At 41.5% G+C, this 27,472-nt stretch overlaps 1 protein-coding gene across 1 annotated transcript in view; it reads left to right on the top strand.

Annotated features, from left to right (window-relative positions):
• LOC129561121 (uncharacterized) overlaps window positions 1-27,472 on the top strand; it is a 183,306-nt gene that overhangs the window by 81,958 nt on the left and 73,876 nt on the right. Inside the window, 7 exon segments of the mRNA XM_055433524.2 lie at window positions 3,853-4,008; window positions 6,214-6,307; window positions 6,974-7,111; window positions 16,885-17,033; window positions 18,282-18,393; window positions 20,340-20,389; window positions 22,261-22,437. Of these exon segments, the coding sequence (XP_055289499.2) occupies window positions 3,853-4,008; window positions 6,214-6,307; window positions 6,974-7,111; window positions 16,885-17,033; window positions 18,282-18,393; window positions 20,340-20,389; window positions 22,261-22,437 (876 nt within the window).

The following is a 27,472-nucleotide window of genomic DNA, read 5'->3' as shown; positions in this document are numbered from 1 at the left end:
AGTATTTCATTCTTTCTAAGTGAATCAGAGAAAGCTCCACAGAAGAAGGCCTAGGGATGATTATGTACCTCCAAAATTCAAATATTCAAACCCTAAACTCATTTGGCCTTGGAGCACGGAATGAAGCAGGGCAAAGGCTAAGAGTTTTGTCAAGAGAATGCACTGGTCATAGCAAACACCCTCTTCCAACAACATAAGAGAAGACTCTACACATGGACATCACCAGATGGTCAACACCGAAATCAGATTGATTATATTCTTTGCAACCAAAGATGGAGAAGCTGTATACAGTTAGCGAAAACAAGACCAGGAGCTGACTGTGGCTCAGATCATGAACTCCTTATTGCAAAGTTCAGACTTAAATTGAAGAAAGTTGGGAAAACCACTAGACCATTCAGATATGACCTCAATCAAATCCCTTATGATTATACAGTGGAAGTGAGAAATAGATTTAAGGGACTAGATCTGATTGATAGAGTGCCTGATGAACTCTGGACGGAGGTTCATGACATTGTACAGGAGACAGGGACCAAGACCATCCCCATGGAAAAGAAATGCAAAAGAGTGAAATGGCTGTCTGAGGAGGCCTTACAAATAGCTGTGAAAAGAAGAGAAGCGAAAAGCAAAGGAGAAAAGGAAAGATATAAGCATCTGAATGCAGAGTTCCAAAGAATAGCAAGGAGAGATAAGAAAGCCTTCCTCAGTGATCAATGCAAACAAATAGAGGAAAACAACAGAATAGGAAAAACAAGAGACCTCTTCAAGAAAATTAGAGATTCCAAGGGAACATTTCATGCAAAGATGGGCTCTATAAAGGACAGATATGGTATGGACCTAACAGAAGCAGAAGATATTAAGAAGAGGTGGCAGGAATACACAGAAGAACTGTACAAAAAAGATCTTCACGACCAAGATAGTCACGATAATGTGATCACTGACCTAGAGCCAGACATCTTGGAATGTGAAGTCAAGTGGGCCTTAGAAAGCATCACTACGAACAAAGCTAGTGGAGGTGATGGAATTCCAGTTGAGCTATTTCAAGTCTTGAAAGACGATGCTGTGAAAGTGCTGCACTCAATATGCCAGCAGATTTGGAAAACTCAGCAGTGGCCACAGGACTGGAAGAGGTCAGTCTTCATTCCAATCCCAAAGAAAGGCAATGCCAAAGAATGCTCAAACTACCGGACAATTGCACTCATCTCACACGCTAGTAAAGTCATGCTCAAAATTCTCCAAGCCAGGCTTCAGCAGTATGTAAACCGTGAACTCCCATATGTTCAAGCAGGTTTTAGAAAAGGCAGAGGCACCAGAGATCAAATTGCCAACATCCGCTGGATCATGGAGAAAGCAAGAGAGTTTCAGAAAAACATCTATTTCTGCTTCGTTGACTATGCCAAAGCCTTTGACTGTGTGGATCACAATAAACTGTGGAACATTCTGAAATAGAAGGGAATCCCAGACCACCTGACCTGCCTCTTGAGAAACCTGTATGCAGGTCAGGAAGCAACAGTTAGAACTGGACATGGAACAACAGACTGGTTCCAAATAGGAAAAGGTGTACGTCAAGGTTGTATATTGTCACCTTGCTTATTTAACTTATATGCAGAGTACATCATGAGGAACGCTGGGCTGGAAGAAGCACAGGCTGGAATCAAGATTGCTGGAAGAAATATCAATAACCTCAGATATGCAGATGACACTACCCTTATGGCAGAAAGTGAAGAGGAACTCAAAAGCCTCTTGATGAAAGTGAAAGAGGAGAGTGAAAAGGTTGGCTTGAAGCTCAACATTCAGAAAACAAAGATCATGGCATCTGGTCCCATCACTTCATGGGAAATAGATGGAAGAACAGTGGAAACAGTGTCAGACTTTGTTTTTTTGGGCTCCAAAATCACTGCAGATGCTGATTGCAGCCATGAAATTAAAAGACGCTTACTCCTTGGAAGGAAAGTTATGACCAACCTTGATAGTATATTCAAAATCAGAGACATTACTTTGCCAACCAAGGTCCGTCTAGTCAAGGCAATGGTTTTTCGTGGTCATGTATGGATGTGAGAGTTGGACTGTGAAGAAGGCTGATCGCAGAAGAATCGATGCTTTTGAACTGTGGTGTTGGAGAAGACTCTTGAGAGTCCCTTATACTGCAAGGAGATCCAACCAGTCCATTCTAAAGGAGATCAATCCTGGATGTTCATTGGAGGGACTGATGCTAAAGCTGAAACTGCAATACTTTGGCCACCTCATGCGACGAGTTGACTCACTGGAAAAGACTCTGATGCTAGGAAAGGTTGGGGGCCGGAGGAAAAGGGGACGACGGAGAATGAGATGGCTGGATGGCATCACTGACTCTTTGGACATGAGTTTGAGTGTACTCCAGGACTTGGTGATGGACAGGGAGGCCTGGCGTGCTGTGATTCATGGGGTCGCGGAGAGTCGGACACGACTGAGCGACTGAACTGAACTGAAGCCCTAGTACCTCAGAATGTGACCTTATTTGCAGATAGAGTCTTTACAGATAAAATGAAGTTATTAGAGTGGGCTTCTATGTAGTATATCTGGTGTCCTTCTAAGAAGATCTGGTTTGGACACAGATATATCCAGAAGGAAAACTGTGTGAAGCCATAAAGATGAGATGCACATCTATAAGATGAGGAGAGAACCTAGAACAGATCCTTCACTCAAAACCCTTGGAAGGAACCAGCCCTGCAACACTTTGATCTTGGACTTCTGTCCTCCAGAACTGAGACAGGTTTCTGTTGTTTAAGCACCACCACCCCCAGTTCTTGGTACTGTTTCACAGCAGCCTAGCAAACTAATGTAGGTGCCATTTGAACTCAGCTTTAATGTACCAACTTCTCAACATGACGAAATGTGTTAAAATGGGGATAAGAGAAGAAGGGAAGGAATTCTAAACACAGAAGGCTGAAATGCCACAGCGACATCTGAATGGAGCCTGGCTGCAAGTCATGGGGGAGTAGAGCTCAGAGTTGAAGGAGAACAGAGATGGGGTCACAGGTTCTTACACAAAGGGGAGATGATGGTAATGGCCCAGAGTCGAATGACAGACTTCCCAAGGAGGACATGGGGAAGGTGAGAAGAGGACTGGGTTTGGAACCCCAGGAAACACCAGGAATTTGAAAATTAAGAGGAGAAGCCAGAAAGCAGTGGCAGCAGCAGTGGCGGGATCTGGGCAGTGGTGCTTGGTCCCCCCCAGCCAGGGCCCTGGCATGGCATGGGTGCAGCTCTTTGAGGTCCATCAGAGCAATCAGCAACTGTGTCATCAACAGCCTGAGGGAGCAGCTGGTGGGAGTCCCCTTCCCAAGCCATCTGGGTGGCCTGCACGGGGTCCTACAGGGTCTCCAACAAGGCCAATGGCATGGCATGGCATGGGTGGTGGGGGAAGCCTGCTTCAGAAAAAAAAAGGAGAAGCCAGTGAAGACAGAATGGTTATGAGGCAGAAGCATGGAGATCCTAGATTCAGGAGAACAAAATGATTCAAGGAGCAGACAGGCCAGCCCAGAGGATCTCTGAGAAAAAAATGGTTAACTTTCTACTGAGAGCAATACTGGTGACCTCAGAAGTGCTCGGAAGACAGAAGCCAGCTTGCAGGAAATGAGAGTTGGGGAAGTGCCCAAGCATATCTCCTCCTACCTTAACTACTATCTTTAACCATCATAGCTGAGGGCAGACTCAAAACCTTTGTGACTCATTCACTTCACACTGGACTTGGCTTACTTTGGTTTTGACTTTTGCTTTTGTGCTTATTCAGATGGCTTAGTTTTCTTACCACTTACTTTCCTTTTAGGGAAGTTAACAGCAAATGTTCTTGGCTTTTTTTTTTTTCTCTTTTAGTCTCTATAAGGATTTGGCGTGCGAGATGGGTTTTGAAGAGTTCCATTTGTATCTGAGGCCTGTTCACTTTGAATCTGCATCACACAATGACAAGGTGGTCCATCCACCTCCTGTCTTTATAACCTCTCTGCTGGAGGACAGTGACTGCGTAGACAGGTGAGCCTTGAGAGAATCAAAGTAAAAATAATGAAACAGTAGAATGGCAGTGAAAAATAATTTCTGTCAGCACCACAAATGCAATTGCATTCTAAACTCTCTCCCTTATAAATCCATCTGCCATGATGTCAATATTTTCTTTTCCTTTCTTTTTTAATAGGATGGGAAAAAATACGATCTCAATCAAGGGGGATAATTGGATTAAAAACATCAAATAACTGAAAAATGGAAGAATCAGATAGAGAGCTCAAATGGATGGAATCTTAGGCTCAGCAACAGCCCAGGGTGACCATGTTGCTTCCAGATAGAAAGGGGTGTGAGGGTTGGTCTGATGGGGCAAGAATCATGGATCCCTGCCCAGGTCCCTGCTCTTACTTTCCCTGGGACCAGGAAAAAGTCAGTCAAACTTTTTGAGCAACTGTTTCCTCAAAACTCTAATGCAATGTATATCTAACATGTATGGCAATATTTCTGTCAGGTTCTTTTGTTTGCCCGTATAAGAAGCCAACTCAAACCGGTGAAACCTCTTTTTCATGCCCCATGGGTTTAGCCCATTGCCCAAAAGAAAACACTCTTACTAGTAACAGACCAGAACCTACTCAGTGGGGGAAAGGAATCTTTTCCCCCCATACAAAGTCAGTCTTTGACGTGTACCAGGGATAAACTCATCTCCCTCTTCTTTCCTTGTCTGTCTTCCCCTGAGGGTCTTAGCTCTGTCCTGGAGATTCCTGATGAGTCCCACCCCAAGGAAGGCAGAGCTGGAGGGAAGGTCACCTTTGCTTTGCTGTTGTGTATCACTGCTCAAAGTATAGCAGTATGCTAAAGGAGAGAGCATAGGCTGGAATGAAGGGGTTAGGACCACAGAGTGAATTTCTAAACCTCAGAAATTTGAAATTTGAGGTTGGAAAACTCTTGGCGAGGGCTGTTCTTTACATCAGAGGTAGTTTAATAACATTCCCAATCTCTACCTACCAGATGTCAGCAGTATGCTTTCCCTCATTTGTGATGATCAAAAATGTCTCCAGCCATTGCCACTTGTCCCCTGAAAGCAAAATCCCCCATGCTGTATCCTGTCATATAACCTAAACCAAAAAGGTGATTTATTGTAAAGATACAAAGATATCTCACAGAAGCTGAAGGCAGGAAGTGTGATTGGGCCTCAAACGAGGCTAGGTCTCCAACCTGGAGCCAAGCTGTTCTCTGGATCATCAAGGGCCTCCTGCCAGAGCTGTTATTTTACACTGCTGTGAAAATGGGCCATATTTTGTTCAGCCAGAATCAACCAATCAACACAAACTGTCTGAATGCTCTGTGTGGTCCTCCCAATGATGACCCAGAGATCCTTCAAGATCTGAAGCACTTTTTGAATTACCAGGGGAAGGTTTTTACATCCAAGGAACTTGTATCTTGATTTTGCATTTGTTTTATGTATGTTAATTCCTTCAAGTTATCACTTTGGAGTGCCGTTACAACAACATATACCAAACATGAGCATTATTGTTGTCGTTCAGTCGCTAAATCAGATCCAACTCTTTGTGACCTCATGGACTGCAGCACGCCAGTCTTCCCTGTCCTTCACTGTCTCTCAGAGCTTGTTTAAACTCATGTCCATTGAGTCGGTGATGCCATCCAACCATGAGCATAGTGACTTACATTTTTGAGAAGCACATTCATGCATATTATCTCCGTTAAGATAGGTGATATTTCCATTTACAGATGAAGAAACCAAGATTCCCAGATATTCAATTACTTGACAAAGTCTTATAGTTATGAATGAAGGACCATGTCTCAAGGCAGAAACATGGCTGCAAAGACCATTTAGATGATTGTTGGAGCCATGGGAGAGAGTGAGAACGAGATAGCATTTAGGAAGTGAATAAATGGGGCCAAGTCAGTGAGGGGCCTGTGCAAATGAGGTCAAGAAGCTAAGAGGAAATACGGAAGACAGCAAAGGAATAGTGATCATGAGAAAAGAATTTCAGAAAGTCTGAGATAGATGGTTACCACAACCAAACTGCAAGAAGATTGAGGCCAATGAGGACTGAAAAGACCCTGGAGCCCTTCAACTTTTGGATGGAAATACTAAGTCTTGTGTAAAATCTGTCCTTGCTGTTACTACTGATCACGTCACTCTGTCCCTTCAGAACAGGCATCTCCTGACTCACTGTATGGCACATCAAAACAACATCATGTTTCTTCTTGCAGATATTCTCCTGCTACTCTTGTCTTAGCTATCTCTGAAGTGGATGATAACCAAATTGGCAAATTTAGTTTTTATACAAAGGAAGCCATTCTTAAGGTAAAATTTTTTTTTTCTAAAAAGGAAACTAAAGTAAAATTAAGCAACTTGTTTGCATATTCCTTAAAAAGTATAATGTTTAGTTCATATTGGTTTGACCCCATGTACAAGAAAAGGTTCCACCTTCATAAATAATGATGATGGCTTGCCTTGACTGACATGTAATACCCCTTGAGATAACCTCTATTTGGTATTAAAAAGAAACCCATGTTGGGACTTCCCTGGCAGTCTAGTGATGTTTTCAAACGTGGTGTTATTTTTCCCTACCACTCAGATGGACTTTTTTGCTTCTGTATGTGTATGTGCAGGTTTGTATTTGTGTGTGTATGTTTTAAACATTAATCTAATGTTGGCATTTTACAAGAGCCTGCCTTTAAGTGTATGTTTGCTAGTTCATCAGAGCCTATGCATCCTATATCTGACAACTGGGGAAACCTGATGGTGTCCAGATACAGAGCAATTAGGCCTAGAGCCTACCTTCACAGGATGAAATACTGCTTAGGGGGAAACCAGCTTTAGGCTTGTCTCTGAGGAGCAAGGGTCTCGGCAAATCCAACAGTTTGATCCATATATTTATGTGTTGAGTGAGTGGTGATCCCCACCCTCTACTTAATCTCTTTCTATATGAGAGAAATTCCTAATTACTTTCACATTTTCTTCCTTTAGCTCTTGTGCCATTCAGGAGTGGAAAATATGCAAGTGATCCTAGCATGCCAGGCTACTCAGAAGAATGCTTTAATGGTGGCTGTCCAGCAGGCATCCTTCTATCACACTCCCCGTGGGAGCTGTCCTGCTGATGTCAAGGTCAGCTGTAAGAGAAGCCTGAGGCATGCGACCACTACTGTCAGGCTGCCCCATTCTCTCTCCACCCCGCTTCCCCTCCCTCACTTTGATACTCCTCCCTACTTTCTTTCTTCCCATCCTTCCATTTCCCTCCTTCCCTTTCTCCTTTTTTGACCATTTCCCTCTATCTTTTTATTTTCTTTCCTTCCCTCTTCCCCTCCCTTTCTCCTTTCCTAATACATAGTAACACATGATCAGATTCTTACTGGGTCTGTTAATTTACAGAGGTTTGCTAATAATTTTAATTTTTCCATTGTATGTAATGCTGTAATATTGACTAGCTAGAATCAACCAGCAGAAAATAGCCTTTTCCTCCACTCCTACTCTTTGTAAGATAAATGATTCCATTGTTTTCTGTTTTATCATTCCTGTATTTCTTTTTGCAAAAGTAAGCATACATTTGCTCTTCTTTTTGTCACAAAAGGTAACACAAAATATATTCTCTTGAACTTTTTAGTTGTTATTGAGATATAATTTCACATAACATAAAATTCACCTCTTTCATATATAAATTGCAGGATCATACCATCATCACCACCATCTAATTCCAGAATATTTCCTCATTCTCAAAAAGAAATCCTGTGTCCACTAGCAGTCAATCCTCACCCCCCACTTTCCTCATCTCTTAGCAACCAGTAATCCACTTTCTGTCTCTATAGACTTCCCTATTCTAGACATTTCATATAAATTGAATTGTACAACATATGGCCTTTTATGTCAGAATTTTTTCACTTAGGCACAGTGTTTTCAAGTTTCATCCATATAGTAGCATGTACCAGTACTTCGTTTTCTTTTTGTTTTGCTTTTTACTGATGAATAGTAATGTAGTTCATGATCTGAGCCACAGTCAGCTCCTGGTCTTGTTTTTCTAACTGTATAGAGCTTCTCCATCTTTGGCTGCAAAGAATATAATCAGTCTGATTTCGGTGTTGACCATCAGGTGATGTCCATGTGTAGAGTCTTCTCTTGTGTTGTTGGAAGAGGGTGTTTGCTATGACCAGTGTGTTCTCTTGGCAAAACTCTATTAGCCTTTGCCCTGCTTCATTCCGTGCTCCAAGGCCAAATTTGCCTGTTACTCCTGGTGTTTCTTGACTTCCTACTTTTGCATTCCAGTCCCCTATAATGAAAAGGACATCTTTTTTGGGTTTTAGTTCTAAAAGGTCTTGTAGGTCTTCATAGAACCGTTCAACTTTGGCTTCTTCAGCGTTAATGAACTCATTGCCAAATTCAGCCTTAAATTGAAGAAAGTAGGGAAAACCACTAGACCATTCAGATATGACCTAAATCAAATTCCTTATGATTATACAGTGGAAGTGAGAAATAGATTTAAGGGACTAGATCTGATAGATAGAGTACCTGATGAACTATGGACGGAGGTTCGTGACATTGTACCGGAGACAGGGACCAAGACCATCCCCATGGAAAAGAAATGTAAAAAAGCAAAATGGCTGTCTGAGGAGGCCTTACAAATAGCTGTGAAAAGAAGAGAAGCGAAAAGCAAAGGAGAAAAGGAAAGAGATAAGCATCTGAATGCAGAGTTCCAAAGAATAGCAAGGAGAGATAAGAAAGCCTTCCTCAGCGATCCATGCAAAGAAATAGAGGAAAACAACAGAATAGGAAAAACAAGAGATCTCTTCAAGAAAATTAGAGATGCCAAGGGAGCATTTCATGCAAAGATGGGCTCGATAAAGGACAGAAATGGTATGGACCTAACAGAAGCAGAAGATATTAAAAAGAGGTGGCAACAAGAAGAACTGTACAAAAAAGATCTTCACGACCAAGATAGTCACGATAACATGATCACTGACCTAGAGCCAGACATCTTGGAATGTGAAGTCAAGTGGGCCTTAGAGAGCATCACTACGAACAAAGCCAGTGGAGGTGATGGAATTCCAATTGAGCTATTTCAAATCCTGAAAGATGATGCTGTGAAAGTGCTGCACTCAATATGCCAACAAATTTGGAAAACTCAGCAGTGGCCACAGGACTGGAAAAGGTCAGTCTTCATTCCAATCCCAAAGAAAGGCAATACCAAAGAATGCTCAAACTACCACACAATTGCACTCATCTCACACACTAGTAAAGTCATGCTCAAAATTCTCCAAGCCAGGCTTCAGCAATACGTGAACCATGAACTTCCAGATGTTCAAGCAGGTTTTAGAAAAGGCACCAGAGATCAAATTGCCAACATACACTGGATTATGGAGAAAGCAAGAGAGTTCCAGAAAAACTTCTATTTCTGCTTCATCTACTATGCCAAAGCCTTTGACTGTGTGGATCACAAGAAACTGTGGAACATTCTGAAAGAGATGGGAATACCAGACCACCTGACCTGCCTCTTGAGAAACCTGTATGCAGGTCAGGAAGCAACAGCAGAACTGGACATGGAACAACAGACTGGTTCCAAATAGGAAAAGGAATACGTCAAGGTTGTATATTGTCAACCTGCTTATTTAACTTATATGCAGAGTATATCATGAGGAACGCTGGGCTGGAAGAAGCACAAGCTGGAATCAAGATTGCTGGGAGAAATATCAATAACCTCAGATAAGCAGATGACACCACCCTTATGGCAGAAAGTGAAGAGGAACTCAAAAGCCTCTTGATGAAAGTGAAAGAGGAGAGTGAAAAGGTTGGCTTGAAGCTCAACATTCAGAAAACGAAGATCATGGCATCTGGTCCCATCACTTCATGGGAAATAGATGGAAAAACAGTGGAAACCGTGTCAGACTTTATTTTTTGGGGCTCCAAAATCACTGCGGATACTGATTGCAGCCATGAAATTAAAAGATGCTTATTCCTTGGAAGGAAAGTTATGACCAACCTAGATAGTATGTTAAAAAGCAGAGACATTACTTTGCCAACAAATGTCCGTCTAGTCAAGGCTATGGTTTTTCCCGTGGTCATGTATGGATGTGAGAGTTGGACTGTGAAGAAAGCTGATCGCCGAAGAATTGATGCTTTTGAACTGTGGTGCTGGAGAAGACTCTTGAGAGTCCCTTGGACTGCAAGGAGATTCAACCAGTCCATTCAAAAGGAGATCAATCCTGGGTGTTCATTGGAAGGACTGATGCTGAAGCTGAAACTGCAATACTTTGGTCACTTCATGCAACAAGTTGACTCACTGGAAAAGACTCTGATGCTGGGAGGGATTGGGGGTAGGAGGAGAAGGGGACGACAGAGAATGAGATGGCTGGATGGCATCACTGACTCAATGGACATGAGTTTGAGTGAACTCCGAGAGTTGGTGATTGACAAGGAGGCCTGGTGTGCTGTGATCATGGGGTCGCAAAGAGTCGGACACGACTGAGAGACTAAACTGAACTGAGTAATCTAGTATATGTATATACCACATTTTATTTATCCATTTATCAATTGACAGACTTTGGGTTGTTTTTACTTTTTGACTATTATAAATAATACTGCCATGAACATTTAAGTATAAGTTTTTCTAAGGACATATGTATGTTTTGAGTTTGCTAACACTTATTTTTGTCTTTTTAATTTTAGCCACCCTAGTAGGGTAAAATGATATCTCATCGTGGCTTTGATTTGTATTTTTCTAATTACTTACAATGTGACATTGAGCATATTTCCATGTGCTTATTGGCTATTCGTATGTATATATTAAAGAAATGTCTATTCAAATCCTTTGCCCTTTTATAAAGTTGGAATTTTTTTGTTCCTGAGTTGTAAGAGTTATTTGCATATTCTGAATACAAGTTCCTTATCAAGTATATGATTGGCAAATAGTTTCTTTTATTATGAAGCTCATCTTCTTACTTTCTTGATGGTGTTCTTTGAAACAGAAGTTTTTCATTTTGATGTGTCCAATTTACCTATTTTTCTTTTTTCACTTGTTCTTTTGGTTTTATATTAATAATTAAGAATCCACTGTTTAATCCAAAGTCACAAAAATTTACTCCTGTTTTCTTTAAAATGTTTTGTAGTTATAGCTCTTACTTTCAGGTCTATGATTCATTTATAGTTAATTTTTATATGTAGTATAAGATAGGGGGTCCAATTCCATTCTTTTGAGTGTAGTAATCCAGCTGTCCTAGTACTCATCTTTCCCCATTGAACTGTCCTGGCACCCTTAACAGAAATCAATAGACCATAATGTAGGAGTGTATTTCTGGACTTTTAATTCTATTCCACTGATTTATATGTTTGTTTTCATGTCAGTACCACTGTGTTTTGATCACTGTAGAGTTGTGATAAGTTTTGAAATTAAATACGAGTCTTCCAACTTTGTTCTTTTTCAAGACTGCTTTAGCTATTTCAGGTCCTTTGCATTTTCACATGAATTTTAGGATCAGCTTGTCAATTTCTGAAAAAATAAAGCCATTTGGGACTTTGACAGAGATTGCATTGAACCTATAAATCAGTTTGAATACTATTACCATCTTAACAGTATTAAATCTTCTGATCTGTGAACATGGGAAGTCTTTTCATTTATGTCCTCTTTAATTTCTTTCAACAATATTTTATAGTTTTCAGTGTACAGGTTCTGTACTTCTCTTGTTAAATTAATTCTAAAATATTTTATTATTTTTATATTATTGTAAATGGAATTGGTAGTTTCATTTTCAGTGTTCATTATTAGTTTATAGAAATACAGTTGATCTTTTATCTTGCAACCTTGCTAAGCTTGTAAATTCCTTAGGATCTTCTATGTAAAAGATTATGTCTTCTGCAAAAAGAGATAAATTTAACATTCTCTTTTCATTCTGGATGCCTTTTATTACTTTTTCTTGTCCAATTGCCCTAGCTAGACCCTATAGTACATGGTTGAATAGAAACAGTGAGAATGGATATTATTGTCTTATTCCTTATCTTAGGAGGAAAGCTTTCAATCTTTAACCATTATGTATGATGTTAGCTATGAGTTTTTCTTAGATAATTTTTTTACCAAGTTGAGGACATTCCCTTTTATTCCTAGCTTTTTGATGATTTTATCATGAAGGGGGTTTCAATTTTATCTGTATATAATGTTCTAAGGCATTTTTTTCCACTTAGCAGTATATCCTAGAAATCACTCTGAATTAATTCACATAGATTTCCCCCCATTTCTAAAAACAACTGTATAGTTCTCTCTTATGTGTATATACTTGTGAATATAATTTAGGTGCAAAATTAAATATAACTTTAGGAAGTCAACTTTCCAGATGGTCTTAAACATTCTTTAAGCCTTATGAATTCTATATTGCTGTTGTTCAGTCGCTTAGTCATATCCAGCTGTTTGCGACGCCATGGACTGCAGCACGCCAGGCTTCTCTGTCCTTCACTATATTCCAGAGTTTGCTCAAACTCATGTCCATAGAGTCAGTGATGCCATCCAACCATTTCATCCTCTCTCCTGCTTCTCCTGCCCTCAATCTTTCCCAGCATCTATATTCTTGATATATGAATTCTATACAGCTGACCACATTTTACCCCTTAGCACATTTCTCTATTTTCACTCTTTACATTAATAAAAGAGTATGCATTCATAAGTATGGCAAGAATATTCAATTGTCACTTCTACTGCCAAATACTAATTCCCATAGAAATCAAATACTGAAGTAGAAAATAGGAATAGAGTAAGTTATATTGATTTTTAAAAATTCAACCCCTCAAGTCTTAATTCAGTACCTACTTTAAGTTAGGCTCATCAGATAATACTGAGGTCTGATTCATTAAGTGAAAATGAAAGTGTTTGTCACTTAGTCATGTCCAACTCTTCGTGACCCCATGGACTGTAGCCTGCCAGGCTTCTCTGTCCATAGAATTCTCCAGGCAAGAATACTAGAGAAATTATATCTGGTGTGTAAAATGGGGACAGGCTCATAAGTAGTTCAAATACAAGGAGTAATAGAGGTTCAACAAGCTATAGAAGGAACTTTTAGAAAAGATGATTCACATTTGGGGAACCAGAAAGTGCAGCACAGAATTGGGACATTGGGAAAAACTTGAAGGATGAGTGTTTTGACTGGCAGAGATGACTATGTGATCATTTTGAGTAAAGAGAAGACCTTCTGATGCTCAAGCATAATATGAAAAGACAAATGAGTACTAGGAAAAAATGGATGCCCAGCTTGGCCCCACCCGTGGTTTTCATGCATAGTTGACATATGGAATCTTTTCTTCAGTTAATCTTTTGAAGAATAGCAATATGTAAAACAGATATAAATGGGGTTTTTCAGGTTGAGAGGCTTTTAAGTCACTTCCTGAGATTCCTCAGGAAGTAGGCGGTGAAAGTCACCAAATAGGAAGATAGAACAGGGGTGGGAAGGCATTTAGAGTAATAGCCTGAAAAGACATAGCATAAGGAGGGGTAGAGAGGCACTAGGGTTATGTGTATATATATATATATGAATGCATGAATATATATAGTAATACATGGGAGTTTTATATATGTGTGGGTGTGTATTTATATACTCTTCCACAGATGTGGGACAGGAAGAAGTCTAATGATATAGTAAGGGAGAATAAATGATGGAGACATTGAGAGGGAACAAGGGAAAGGAGGAAAGAAGGAAGGAAAGAAACAGAGAGAATAAAATTGTTACTGTGTCCAAGCCAAAGATGGAGAACGTTTTAAGAAGAAATGAGTCACCAAGGAAGATGAACAGGTGACAGATAAACACATAAATAATATTCAACCACATTAATTATTAGAGAAATACAATTAAAACTCCAGTGAGCAACCCCTGCATACCCACTAGAATGGCTAAAATTTGAACTAACCATTCTGAGTCTTGGCATGACGTGGAGGATCTGAAGCATACACTGCTGATGGGAATGCAAAATGGTTACCTTGCAAAACAGCTTGGCAGTTTCTTAGAAAGTTAAACGTATACTTACCATATGATTCAGCCATTTCACTCCTAGGTATTTACTTAAGAGAAGTGAAAGCACATGTCTGTACCAAGACATACGTAAATGTTTATAGCAGCTTTATTTAAAACATCTAAGAACTGGAAAAAATCCAAATATCCACCACCAGGTGAAGAGATAAATAAATTGTGGTTTATTTTACAGTGGAATAATGCTCAGCAATACAAAGAAATGAGTTGTTGACATATACAATATGGATGAAGCCAAACCAAAATATATATATATATATATATATACCTGCATGATTCCATTTATATAAAATTCTAGGAAATGCATTCTAATCTATAGTTGGAGAAAGCAGAGAAGTGGTTGCTTGAGGAAGTGGGCTAGGTAGGAGGGATGGCTATGGTCTTTATTTTTATTGCAGTAATTGTTTCACAATTGTATACTTATATCCAAACTTATCTGATTTACTTTATACTTTAATTTACTGTATATTTTGTGTGTTGTTTACTGAATGTCAATTATATCTAAATAAAGCTATTATATTTTAGGAGGAGGAGGAGAAAGAAGTTGAATTAAATGTAGAGGGAAGAACAAGAAGAGCAGGAATCAAAAGTAGGCTATTTACATTCTCAGAAGTTCATTGCTGACTCTGAGAGAGCTATTCTAATGGAGCTGGAGTGAAAGCCAGACTACCAGTGTAGAGAAGTAAGAGAATGATAGAAATGTAGAAGCAGAGAATATTTACAGCTTCTGTGTTAGTCTGCTAGGGAAGCCATACCAAAATAGTATTGACTGGTAGAACAGAAATTTATTCTTTCACAGTTCTGGAGGTTAGAAGTCCAAGATCAAGGAGCCAGCATATCAGTTTTTGGTAACAGTTCTCTTCCTTGCAGATGGCCACATTCTTACCGTCCTCACAAGGCAGAAAGAAAGTCCTGGTGTCTCTTCTTCTTATACCAGCTTTACCAGCCCTATCAGATTAGGGTACTGCCCTTTGACATCATCTAACCCTAATCCTGGATGTTCATTGGAAGGACTGATGCTAAAGCTGAAACTCCAATACTTTGGCCACCTCATGCGACGAGTTGACTCACTGGAAAAGTCTCTGATGCTGGGAAGGGTTGGGGGCGGGAGGAGAAGGGGACGACGGAGAATGAGATGGCTGGATGGCATCACCGACTCTGTGGACATGAGTTTGAGTGTACTCCGGGAGTTGGTGATGGACAGGGAGGCCTGGCGTGCTGTGATTCATGGGGTCGCGGAGAGTCGGACACGACTGAGCGACTGAACAGAACAACCCTAATTGCCGGAGAAGGCAATGGCAAGCCACTCCAGTACTCTTGCCTAGAAAATCCCATGGATGGAGGAGCCTGGTAGGCTGCAGTCCGTGGGGTCGCTAAGGGTCGGACACGACTGAGCAACTTCACTTTCACTTTTCACTTTCCACTTTCACACATTGGAGAAGGAAATGGCAACCCACTCCAGTGTTCTTGCCTGGAGAATCCCAGGGACAGGGGAGCCTGGTGGGCTTCCGTCTGTGGGGTCACACAGAGTCGGACACGACTGAAGTGACTTAGCAGCAGCAACCCTAATTGCCTCCCAAAGGCCCCATTTCTAAATGCCATCACATTGGGGGTTGGGGCTTCAATGTAAGAATTTATGAGGAGACACAAACATTTAGTCCATCATAACTCTTTAAGAAGTTGGGCAGAATTAAAAAAAGAAGCTTGAGGGGTAGGAGAATTAAGAATAAAAATAGATGTAATCATATTTGTAGGAAGGGACTGGAAAAGAAATTGAGGATAGAAACAAAAGATCATCATAGTTGGGATTTTCAATGCACTTGAGGGAGTCAAAGAATTAAGGGTTCAATTTAGTAGTTTCTATTGTCCAGGCATGGTGGTAAGCTAAGTGATGGATGACCTTGGACTCATGAAATGCTCTGAACAGTCCTAGGAGATGGAGGACATTACCCTTTCTTTCCAGGTGAAGAAACAGGCTGATAGGTTAAGGGACAGAGCCAAGATCACCTGTTGAGTGTCGGCACTGGGCTTTGATTACAGAGCTTATTTTGTTTCCTCTTAGCTCACTCATATCCTTTCTAAAGGCGCCTTGTGTCTTCTGAACTAGTATATTCTACTATTTTCAGGAGACCGGGATAGCCCAAGAGTCTTCAGAAAAAATCAAGATGGAAACTTTAGACTTTCTAACTCAAGATTTTTTTCTTTTGCCTCATTTTCCTTTCCTTCAGTAATTGAGCTGTGGAAAACTTTCTTTCTTTGAAAAAGAATGGGCTTTCCTTTGAAGGCTTAATGTTTTTCTTTTAGTTAGTATTTTAGAAAAATGTAAAAGAATCCTATCTATCTTTCCTTGTAGCTCCATAAATAATAGGAATATTGGAAGATACAGATTTCCCTTTTTTTCTTCCCACTCTTCCTTCCCCTCTTCCCCACCATCCCTCCACCTCTCCCTCCTTCATTATTACATTGTACAGGACAGCATATACAGCCCACCTCCATCTGCTTAGGTTGTACCAAAATGGCACCCTGAGATGATTTTTCAGTTCTTGTACCCTGAAGTTCATCGTCTGTGTTTCTTGAGAGGCCCCTATACAAAGCACTCCAACTAGCCACATTGTAAGATGGAGACATTTTTCTGAGAACACTTTAGACAACTCTATTCTGGAAACAGTCACACTGAGTGCCTCACCCTTTCATTGTACAAAGTGGTATCTCTTCCATGTGCTCCTTTACTTTTTCTCTTCTCTCCCTTCCACTCTCTCACCCCTAGGGTACCCAGCCATTTACATGTATTTGGGATCAGTTATAGCTGTTAGATAATTTTACTGTCAGTACCACAAGACTTACAAATTCAGCAAATTTAATTCACTTTGGTTTGAAATATTGTAGGAAATAAGTTCTGGTCTGAGAAATCATAGTGGAGTGGATCCAGCCAGAAGAAGAAATTCCAGAATTGTGAATGGCATGCTGTTGGCCCCAATTCCAAAAGTCCCAGATGCCCTTACTCATCCTTCAAAAAGATTGCAGGCTACTAAAAGGTACTGCTTCGGGGTAGCAGTGGGGGGTTGTTTATAATAACAAAAGTATCCTCTTTTAAGTCATTTAATACAAGTATTATGGGATTGAAGGATGCCTAAACTCCCAGAGTGACCAGCATGTGTTAAAATTTTTAAGACCTTGTCTGAAAACATTGTATGAACACTAAGAAGGCTTAGCTTCTTCTAATATGCTCCAGTCTATGAAGGAGAGTCAACAGTTCCCAATTTCAACCTCTTTTCTCTTCTCCCTCTTCTCCTTTATGTTTTTCTTCCTGTCTTCCCCTCCTTCCCTCTCTATTTTTCAAACTCCAAAGAAGGTAGAACTTAAGGAAGAAGAGTATAAGCATGTCCAAGTTTTCCACTTCTATTTTAAACAGAAAAGGACAGAACTACCCTCACTATCCTACCAAAGGTTTTTCAAGGAAATAGCAACCCACTCCAGTGTTCTTGCCTGGAGAATCCCAGGGACGGGGGAGCCTGGTGGGCTTCCGTCTATGGGGTCACACAGAGTTGGACACGACTGAAGTGACTTAGCAGCAGCAGTAGCAGCAGCAGAATAATAGAACGGTAACTGTCAGAGAGGCAGGGTCTCTACAGATATATATCTATAAACTAGGGACATCCTGTAATATCCTGATCTCATCTCACTGTGACAAAGAGATTTGTATTCTGTAATAATTATGATTACTCTGAATAACTGAGGCATACCAATGACACTCTAATCTAACCCTGGCAAATTTAGAATGAAAAAGAAAATGACAGGCAAAGCTTCTCTACTCCTCAAGATGCCATTAATCTGACACATGGCCAGAGTTCAAGTGTCCTAAATCTACACTTCCAGTGTGTGAATGGGAGATTTAAGACCAATATGTCTAGTCAAGAGGACCCTTACAAGGCCACATCAGTCCAGGGACCCCCTACAGTTCAGACCAGGAAGGTACAAAGGGACACTGGGAGTACAAACACTGGGCCCGGCTATGAAGTTTGGGAGTGGGGAGGGACTGCTGGCGCATGCTTTAGGCACAGTGTGGTCCCCAACAAGGATGGTGACACAGCAGCATGCCCAGTGAATGTAAGAGAAACACTTGAAGCAAATGAGGACCACAGAAGCAGAGTTACCTGCTCTATTGCTGCAGTGCCCAGTTTGCAGCGCCAGGTGCTCCTGTCAGTCAGAGAGTTCTCAAGTTGCCCTCTTGTTGTAAGTGCACTCATCTGCCTTGGGCTCACGTGCCTCTGTTCACTTGTCAGGGCCCCGGAAGCTTTCGTGTCTATTCAACTAGAAAAGGTGGGGCTGCGGGACATGATGCTGAACGCCTTCCTCCTCAGGAAACAAGCCATGGCTGACAGAATGAAAAACCTTGTGAGTATAGTAAGAAGGGCTCCCTAAAGATCTCATCATCTTTTACATTTGAGCAAGTAAGATATCCTTAACTTGGAACTTGTTGCTTTCAGCCTATTTGGATAAAACCATTGAAAATATAAAGAACTGAAAAAGAGAGTTCAATAAGAAATAGAGAGGAATGAAGTCAAGCTAATTGCAGTCTAGTTTTTAAAATATGTACATTTTTCCAAGGGCACATTATGCTTTGTCACTTTCTAAACAGAAAGAGTTTCAGTACCTACTTGGAAACATTTGATGGTTCCTAAAGCTGAAAGTCCAATACTTTGACCACCTCATGCGATGAGTTGACTCACTGGAAAAGACTGATGCTGGGAGGGATTGGGGGCAGGAGGAGACGGGGACGACAGAGAATGAGATGGCTGGATGGCATCACCGACTCGATGGAGGTGGGTTTGAGTGAACTCCTGGAGTTGGTGATGGACAGGGAGGCCTGGCGTGCTGTGATTCATGGGGTCGCAAAGAGTCGGACACGACTGAGCGACTGAACTGAATTGAACTGAACTGAAGTGACCCACAGATGCTCAGGAGGTTTAGACAAGGTGAGCAGGGGCATTTGCCATCTATAATTCACCTGTTAGGTTGGTGACATAACCACTATGTTTTTCAGACACTACGACCATGTTTCTATTTAATGGTTTTATGCTAACCTAACCTTTGGGCTGGGCTTCCCTGGTGGCTCAGAGGTTAAAGCGTCTGCCTCCAATGCGGGAGACCCGGGTTCGATCCCTGGGTCGGGAAGATCCCCTGGAGAAGGAAACGGTAACCCACTCCAGTATTCTTGCCTGGAGAATCCCATGGACGGAGAAGCCTGGTAGGCTACAGTCCACGGGGTCGCATAGAGTCGGACATGACTGAGCGACGGAACGGAACGGAACCTTTGGGCTGCCATTTCCTTCTCCATAAAATTTAAACCTTTAGTCAATTAAAAGAGTTGCTTAATTTTTTGAATATTATTTAATTATTCATTACTTTTTTGATGAGGAAGTCCTTAGACTAATATATAGTTATTTGGGAATGAAATGACAAGGTTTATAATCTCTAGGCTTTGTTCTTTTATGACTGAAAAGGAAGGACTTCAATTTACCTAATCCAGTTCTACAAATTGGATATGATGGAAGCTAGGCCTTCTAGATTACTGCTCAGCAATGATGTGGGCAAACGACTCCTTCTGATAAGTACTTAAGTAAATTCCTTTGATAGATAAATTACTCTTTATAATATTAAAAAAAGTACTGACCAAGTGAAAATGTATTAGTTCATTAACTGCCCTTCAGGAATATCCAATGCCTATCAGATTAGAAAGGATTCAGGCAAGATAATTGTCAGTTTTGTCAAGGTCTGAGATTTTAGCCTACTTATAAGCTAAGAAGGTAGCCTGTTACTGCTCTGAGGATGCTGACAGAGAACACCACCTCTTAGGTCAGAGAAAAAGAACTTTGTTACTCACAGCAGAGAAAGCATCATGAGCCTTGTGTTTGTGTCATTTCCCTTTGCCTCCCAAGTCCCACAGGGGCAACATGGAGGAGCCAAGGTTGTATACAGTTTTGTGTCACAGTTGAAGAATATTGAGTTTAGGAATCTACCTCTATTATAGCAAACTTGCTCTATTTCATGGAGGGAGACATTACCTTATCCCTCCAGACTGCTCTCTGTGAACATAACCCTGAGAAATCGTTCAGGTAAAGAATAGGGCGTTGAATTCTTGGTGTACTCACAAGATGTGCAGGAGTAGAAAAGACCCACAGGGGGAGTACCTCCCAATAGGTTGACCTTCAGAAAGAACATCTCAACTGTGTGACCTTCTCCCACTTTAAGTTGGCTATAAGTTTGTGCACATGTATTAGCTTGGGGAATTCTTATAGCCAATTGTCTAATAGGAAAACTCTCATTCTCTTTTATCACAGGATGAAATTGAGAAAGTCAAGAGAGATGTTATAGTTGAATATTGCCAGAAGTGAGTATAGTATATATAAACTATTCATTCTGATTTCTGACTCTGAACTCTAAAAACAGCAGTATTATATAGAAATTTGGACAATTAGTTAGCTGGTTTGTGTTTAGATAAGCCTATTTAACAGTCCTATCGTTGTTGTTCAGACACTAAGTCTTGTCCAACTCTTTGCATCCCTATGGACTGCAGCACAGTCCTTCACCAAGCTTCCCTGTCCTTCACCATCTCCCAGAGTTTACTTAAACTCATGGCCATTGAGTCGGTGATGTCATCCAACCATCTCATCCTCTGTTGTCCCCTTCTCCTCCTGCCCTCAGTCTTTCCCAGCATCAAGGGCTTTTCCAATGAGTCAGCTCTTCGCATCAGGTGGCCAGAGTATTAGAGTTTCAGCGTCAGCATCAGTCCTTCCAATTAATATTCAGAGTTGATTTCCTTTAGGATTGACTAGTTTGATCTCTATACTGTCCAAGGAGCTCTCAAGAGTCTTCTCCAGCATCACAATTAAAAAGCATCGATTCTTCAGCGCTCATCCCTCTTTATGGCCAACTCTTACATGCATATATGACTACTGGAAAAACCACAGTTTTGACTAGACGGACCTTTGTTGGCAAAGTGATGTCTCTGCTTTTTAATATGCTGTCTAGGTTGGTCATAGCTTTTCTTTCAAGGAGCAAGTGTCTTTTAATTTCATGGCTGCAGTCACCATCTGCAGTGATTTTGGAGCCCAGGAAAACTGTCTGTCACTATTTCCACTGTTTCCCCATGTATTTGCCATGAAGTGATGGGACCAGATGCCATGATCTTAGTTTTTTGAATGTTGAGCTTTAAGCCAGCTTTTTCACTCTCCTCTTTCACCTTCGTCAAGAGGCTCTTTAGTTCCTCTTTGTTTTCTGCCATGAAGGTGCTATCATCTGCATATCTGAGGTTATTGATATTTCTCCCAGCATTCTTGATTCCAGCTTAAGCTTCATTCAACCCGGCATTTCGCGTGATGTACTCTGCACATAAGTTAAATAAGCAGGGTGACAATATACAACCTTGAAATACTCCTTTCCCAGTTTTGAGACAGTCTGTTGTTCCATGTCTAGTTCTAACTGTTGCTTCTTGACCTGCATACAAGTTTCTCAGGAGGCAGGTAAGGTAGTTTGGTATTCCCATCTCTTTAAGAATTTTCCACTGTTTGTTGTGATCCACACAGTCAAAGGCTTTAGTGTAGTCAATGAAGCTGAAGTAGCTCCCTTTCTGGAACCCCCTTGCTTTTTCTATGATCCAGTGAATGTTGACAGGTTGATCTCTGCTTCCTCTGCATTTTCTAAATCCAGCTTGTACATCTGGAAGTTCTTGGTTCACATACTGTTGAAGCCTAGCTTGAAGGATTTTGAGCATTATTTTGCTAGTATGTGAAATGAGTGTAATTGTGCAGTAGTTTGAACATTCTTTGGCATTGCCCTTCTGTGGGATTGGGATGAAAACTGACCTTTTGCAGTCCTGTGGCCACTGCTGAGTTTTCCAAATTTGCTGTCATATTGAGTGCAGCATTTTAACAGCATCATCTTTTAGAATTTGAAATAGCTCAGCTGGAATTCTATCACCTTCACTATCTTTTTCATAGTAATGTTTTTGGGATGAAAGCAAATTGAACTGTCCTCTGACACACAGAGGAAGCAGCATCAGAAATGACAGATAAGAGGCACTTGGAAGAGGTTCATGCCTTTGTGTTCAGGCAATAGCAATCTGACCAAGTCAGAAGTTTCTTCTTGACAGAAGTCCTCTATTCTCTTTGAAATGTCTCCAGGGACTTAGATCCTCGAACTTCTGTGAGAGATTGAACAACTTGAATTCACCTCTGTACATTATCTCTTCTGATTTTTCAGGTTCAACCGCCATATGTCTCACTACGCTCTTCGGGGGCAGATCATAGCATACTGCAACAGCCTGAGAGCCCTACTGGACGATTTCCCTACCATCAGAGATACTTTTTTCATGGTGGGACAACGACAAGAAAAGAAGGGCTGGAGGGACTCCAATGATGGCCTCAAGAATGACCCCAGGTATGGAGTTTTCTTTTGAGCTTGTTATTCTCCCATTCCCTCCCCACTCCTCCCAGGGAAGAGGTTTATTAAGTTTGGTATTTAGCCTTGATCTTCTGTCCAGAAGGGCAAAAGAAAGAGTTAATACTCTAAGAATAAGAGTATCTTTGTATTTGAATACAGAAGGAGTTCTTTGTTTATGGGCTCTATGACTGCTTTTTCAATCTGTGAAGTTTTGTTTTGCCCTGGAGTACCCAGAAATTTTCATCAGTCACACCCTTTTACATAAGCCAGAATTTAAAATAAGCAAACAAATAAGTAGACATAATCTAGAGCTATTGTGGTTTAAAATATTTTACTCAGTGGAGTAGAAGAAATATTCAGGAAAAAAAATATACTTCAGTGCTTTGGGTAAATCAGTGTCCTTCTGTACTTCTCTGATAGAGAAATATATATATATATATATATATATATAGAATGATATTAAGTGATAAGAATGGAGCTGCTTCTATACATCCTTAGCATGCCTTATCCAGTTTTCCAAATGTTCTTAATTCAGCCTACCTAGAGTTCACTCACTTGGATGGAGGAGTTGGCATACGATTGTTGTAAGTGACCACATTTCCTTTAAGGAAAAGAAGGGGATATTACATAGTTACATAGCCTCCAAGAGCGAGCAGAAACACCCTATAGGGTGAAGTTGCCTCCCTCCTTACTCTTTCTCTTATGGCATGGCACAGAGTTTAGTGCTGAGTGGTGCTGGAGAAGACTCTTGAGAGTCCCTTGGACTGCAAGGAGATCCAACCAGTTCATTCTAAAGGAGATCAATCCTGGATTTTCATTGGAAGGACTGATGCTAAAGCTGAAACTCCAATATTTTGGCTACCTCAAATGCGACAAGTTGACTCACTGGAAAAGACTCTGATGCTGGGAAGGATTGGGGGCGGGACAAGAAGGGGACGACAGAGAATGAGATGGCTGGATGGCATCACCGACTCTATGGACATGAGTTTGAGTGAACTCCGGGAGTTGGTGATGGACAGGGAGGCCTGGCGTGCTGTGATTCATGGGGTCGCGGGGAGTCGGACACGACTGAGTGACTGAACTGAACTGAACTGAAGGGTAATACTTAATAAATATGACCACAGAACAGAAAGATAGAAGGGAATTGAAAGACCACTTGTATCAGACCACTCTTTTGCTCCTTTATCATTCATGGATTATTCAACCATTGTTTGTTCAGTGCTTACTTAGTATCAAGCACTTTGCTATGTATACTGGAGTTGCAAAGGTAAATATGTCATTGACTCTGGTCAAGATTAGCTAAAGATGAGGGGACAGAGTTGAGGAATGAGGGTCATGGATAGAGGTCTTTGCCCTATTCCTAAAATAAGGAGTTGGGTTATATTAAGAATAAGAAATATTTTATTTTAAGTGTAGATTCCAACAATGTATTAGTGTCCTGCTAAGGATGCTAAAGCTGAAACTGCAATACTTTGGCCACCTCATGCGACGAGTTGACTCACTGGAAAAGAGTCTGATGCTATGAAAGGTTGGGGGCGGGAGGAGAAGGGGACGACAGAGAGTGAGATGGCTGGATGGCATCACCGACTCTGTGGACATGAGTTTGAGTGAACTCCGGGAGTTGGTGATGGACAGGGAGGCCTGGCGTGCTGTGATTCATGGGGTCGCGGAGAGTGGGACACGACTGAGCGACTGAACTGAACTGAACTGAAGGATTCTAAGACACCCCAATCTTGTGAGATTGTTGTGATTGATTGGCAGTGACCATGGTCAAGGAAAGGGAGAATGGAGGCCTCCCTGCTTGCGTTTGCCATCTCCTTGGCTAGAAGAATCCCATATATTCTGTAGGTTTAAGATTCTAAGATGCTACTTAATCCTTAAAGGGCTGAAACATACTGTTTAGTTTTAGCAGAGACACCCTGCCCCTGAACCAGAACCTAAATAGAAGAGGGGCCAGGGGAAGCTCTCCTCCAAAGAAGGATGGCCCTTGAGGGCTCTGTGCCCTTCATGGCTCTAGTGGAGACTGGAATCTGGAGACTAGGCTGGCACTTGGCCATACTCCCAGGAGCAAGAAGTAGTGGTGTTGGCTGATGGGTGATTGAAGAAGAGACAAAGAGAGAACACTAATACTCAAGCCCTTACTGTGTGACAGGCAGATCCACCACTCTCCCACACAGCTGCTTTATGAGGATTATAAGAAAGTACAGTTTCCTCTGGGCAGGGGTAGTCCCACGCCTGGATGCAGAGTTTGGCAAGTCAAGTATAGGCTGGATTTTAGCTACTGCTGGTTGCCTCAGGGCACAAACTGAACAATGGTACATGGTAGCCTTGGTGCCAAGAGCTGTATAGCAATGAATTAAACATGGTTCTTGCCCTTCAGGCAAGGGGAAATAGACAATGACCAAATGTTGTGATAAAGAATAAAATCAAAGTATAACGAAAGAACCCACCAGGAAATATTCAATATTATCTGAAGGATCGGGGAGGTAGGGATGAAGGACTAGGTGGGCTTCAGGGAAGGCGGTACACTTAACCTGGGTCTTGAAAAGACTAGTGTTTTAGGTAGACAAGGAAAGAAATTCAGTTCAAGCTGGGAGCCCCACATAGATATGAGACAGCATATCTCATGATATGAGACAGCCATGTGGACCTGCCAGTGGCTCCTGTTCCAGGGTATATGAGGATGAGTTGGGGAAGCAGAATGGATAGTGCAATGGGCAAGATCCAGAAGTCTGCTCTTTGTCCTTCAACAAACAGGCTTCCTTGGTAGCTCAGATGGTAAAGCATCTGCCTGCAATGCAGGAGACCTAGGTTCAATCCCTGGGTCAGGAAGATCCCCTGGATATGGCAATGGCAACCCACTGCAGTATTCTTGCCTGGAGAATCCCATGGACAGTGGAGCCTGGCGGGCTACAGTCCATGGGCTCGCAAAGAGTCAAACATGACTGAGTAACTAACACTTTCACTTTCAAACAGGGAGAAGTGGGACAAGATGATTGTTGGTGACCATGTAGGAACCTACTGAAACCGCACAAACAGGAGATATTAGGGAAGTTAAATCAGCTAGGTGCTGGATTTAATGCAGAGCTGCGTGAGGAGAAGGCAGAGGAATCTAGGATGTTACCCAGAGTCTCTAGCTTGTGAATAAAAAGATGGTAGTCTTGCTGTTGTACAATGGGTACAGAATTTCAGTTTTAGAAGATGGAAAAAAATTTTTTTCTGGAGATAAATGGTGGTGGGTTGCACAACAGTGTAAATGTACTTAATGCCACTGAAATGTGCGCTTAAAAACAGTTAAAACGGTAAATTTTATGTTATGTATGTTTTATCCCATTTTTTTAATGGGTAGAAAAAAAGAATGGTCATGCCATTAAGAGGAGAGATGTGGAGGGGGAAATAATGAATCACAGCTCAAAGGCACCAGCTATGAATTTCTTCCCTTGGTCTCCCAAGAAGTCTCAGACTCTTCTTATTCTAGATGTTCTCCACTTTCACATACTTCCATTCCTCCACACATCCATCACAGCATCATGCTTGCAGGTCTAGCTGCCTCCGGAATCTAAGATCCTTGAGGGCGGAGCCTATCTTCACTTCATACCCTGGGTGTGTACCTTTGCCTTGGACCTTGGTTTGAAAGAGAGGATGGGGAGGGGGGAATGAGCCCTCAGGAAGTGGAGGCAGTTCCAGCCCCTTTGATTCAATTATGAAATAATAGACCATGTCATTATCTGCTGCTAGGAATCTGGTATGAGGCTTAAGGAAGATTTGAAGTTACTGAAAAAAGGAAATGGACATGAGAGCTGATCAAAGGAAAGAAAACCAATTTTTCCTGGCGTGACACAGCTCAGACTGGAAACCATTTATTTGTTGCATCAATAAAATTAGCAGTGTGATTTCCTCCAGCTGTGATCAGCAACATGCGACTAGAAGCAGAAAGCAGACTAGCTAGAGTTGAAGTTTTGCTAGATAGCTGGGCTGTAAGTACAAAGAAGTAAAGAATTGAAGGTGCTGGTGGGAGTGTAGTTCACGTGATCAGCTGTGCTGATTGTTGATTGTCAGTGTTTCTTTGGAGCACCTTTGAACAAATAACAGAGATAGGATGAGATTAAGCTGGTTTTGATCTGCTCCAGGACAGGATGGTCTGACTTTCTGGTGACTGAAATCAGAGAAGTTCTCCAAGCTAACACCACCATGCTTTGTTTCTGAACTTCAAATTACCTGATTAAAACCCTGAGGCTTGAGACTAACCCAAGTAGAGTTTTAGAAATTTTAAATTTCATATTCAGAATGTTTGATATGGAAAGCATTCAGTTCAGTTCAGTCACTCAGTCGTGTCTGACTCTTTGTGACCCCATGAATCACAGCATGCCAGGCCTCCCTGTCCATCACCAACTCCCCGAGTTCACTCAAACTCATATCCATCGAGTCGGTGATGCCATCCAGCCATCTCATTCTCTGTCGTCGCCGTCTCTTCCCGCCCTCAATCCCGCCCAGCATCAGACTCTTTTCCAGTGAGTCAACTCGTCGTTGGATCTCAGTTAAAATGAATTACATTTTATTGTAGGAAATGAAATGGGTCATCTGAATCTCTCCTAAGGACCCAGAAATAATGACAATCAAAAAATGCCCCAATGATTTCCAAAATGCTCTCTAGAAGGTGAAACCCTCCCATTGAGAGTCCTTGCTATAGACAATGGAGTGTGAATGGAAACTACACACAAGAGAGCTATGGGGTCAGTAGGACCTGAGGGGTAAAGAAGGAAGCATCTAAAAACCCTGGATTCTGGTTTTGAGGACTTGGAGGTTATGGTTCTCTTAACAGAGGACGAAGCCCAGGATCAGGGTGGGGGTGGGGGTGAGGAGTTCAGTTCTTGCCTTTTTTGACTGAGGTGGTCTGAGGCACTGCCAGCCAAGGTGGAGCAAGTTGGGACTGAGGAATGTATAGGAGCTTCAGAGGAACTGGCCATGTTCTATACCCCAGGCCAGGTAGTAGGTAACTGGGCTGTGTAAATCCTTAAACCAGACATATATG

This window comes from Moschus berezovskii, chromosome 10, assembly GCF_049115385.1.
Source record: "Moschus berezovskii isolate FMDL1 chromosome 10, NW_MosBer_1.0, whole genome shotgun sequence".
NCBI lineage: Eukaryota > Metazoa > Chordata > Mammalia > Artiodactyla > Moschidae > Moschus > Moschus berezovskii.
This window is presented reverse-complemented; position numbering and strand designations above follow the sequence as displayed.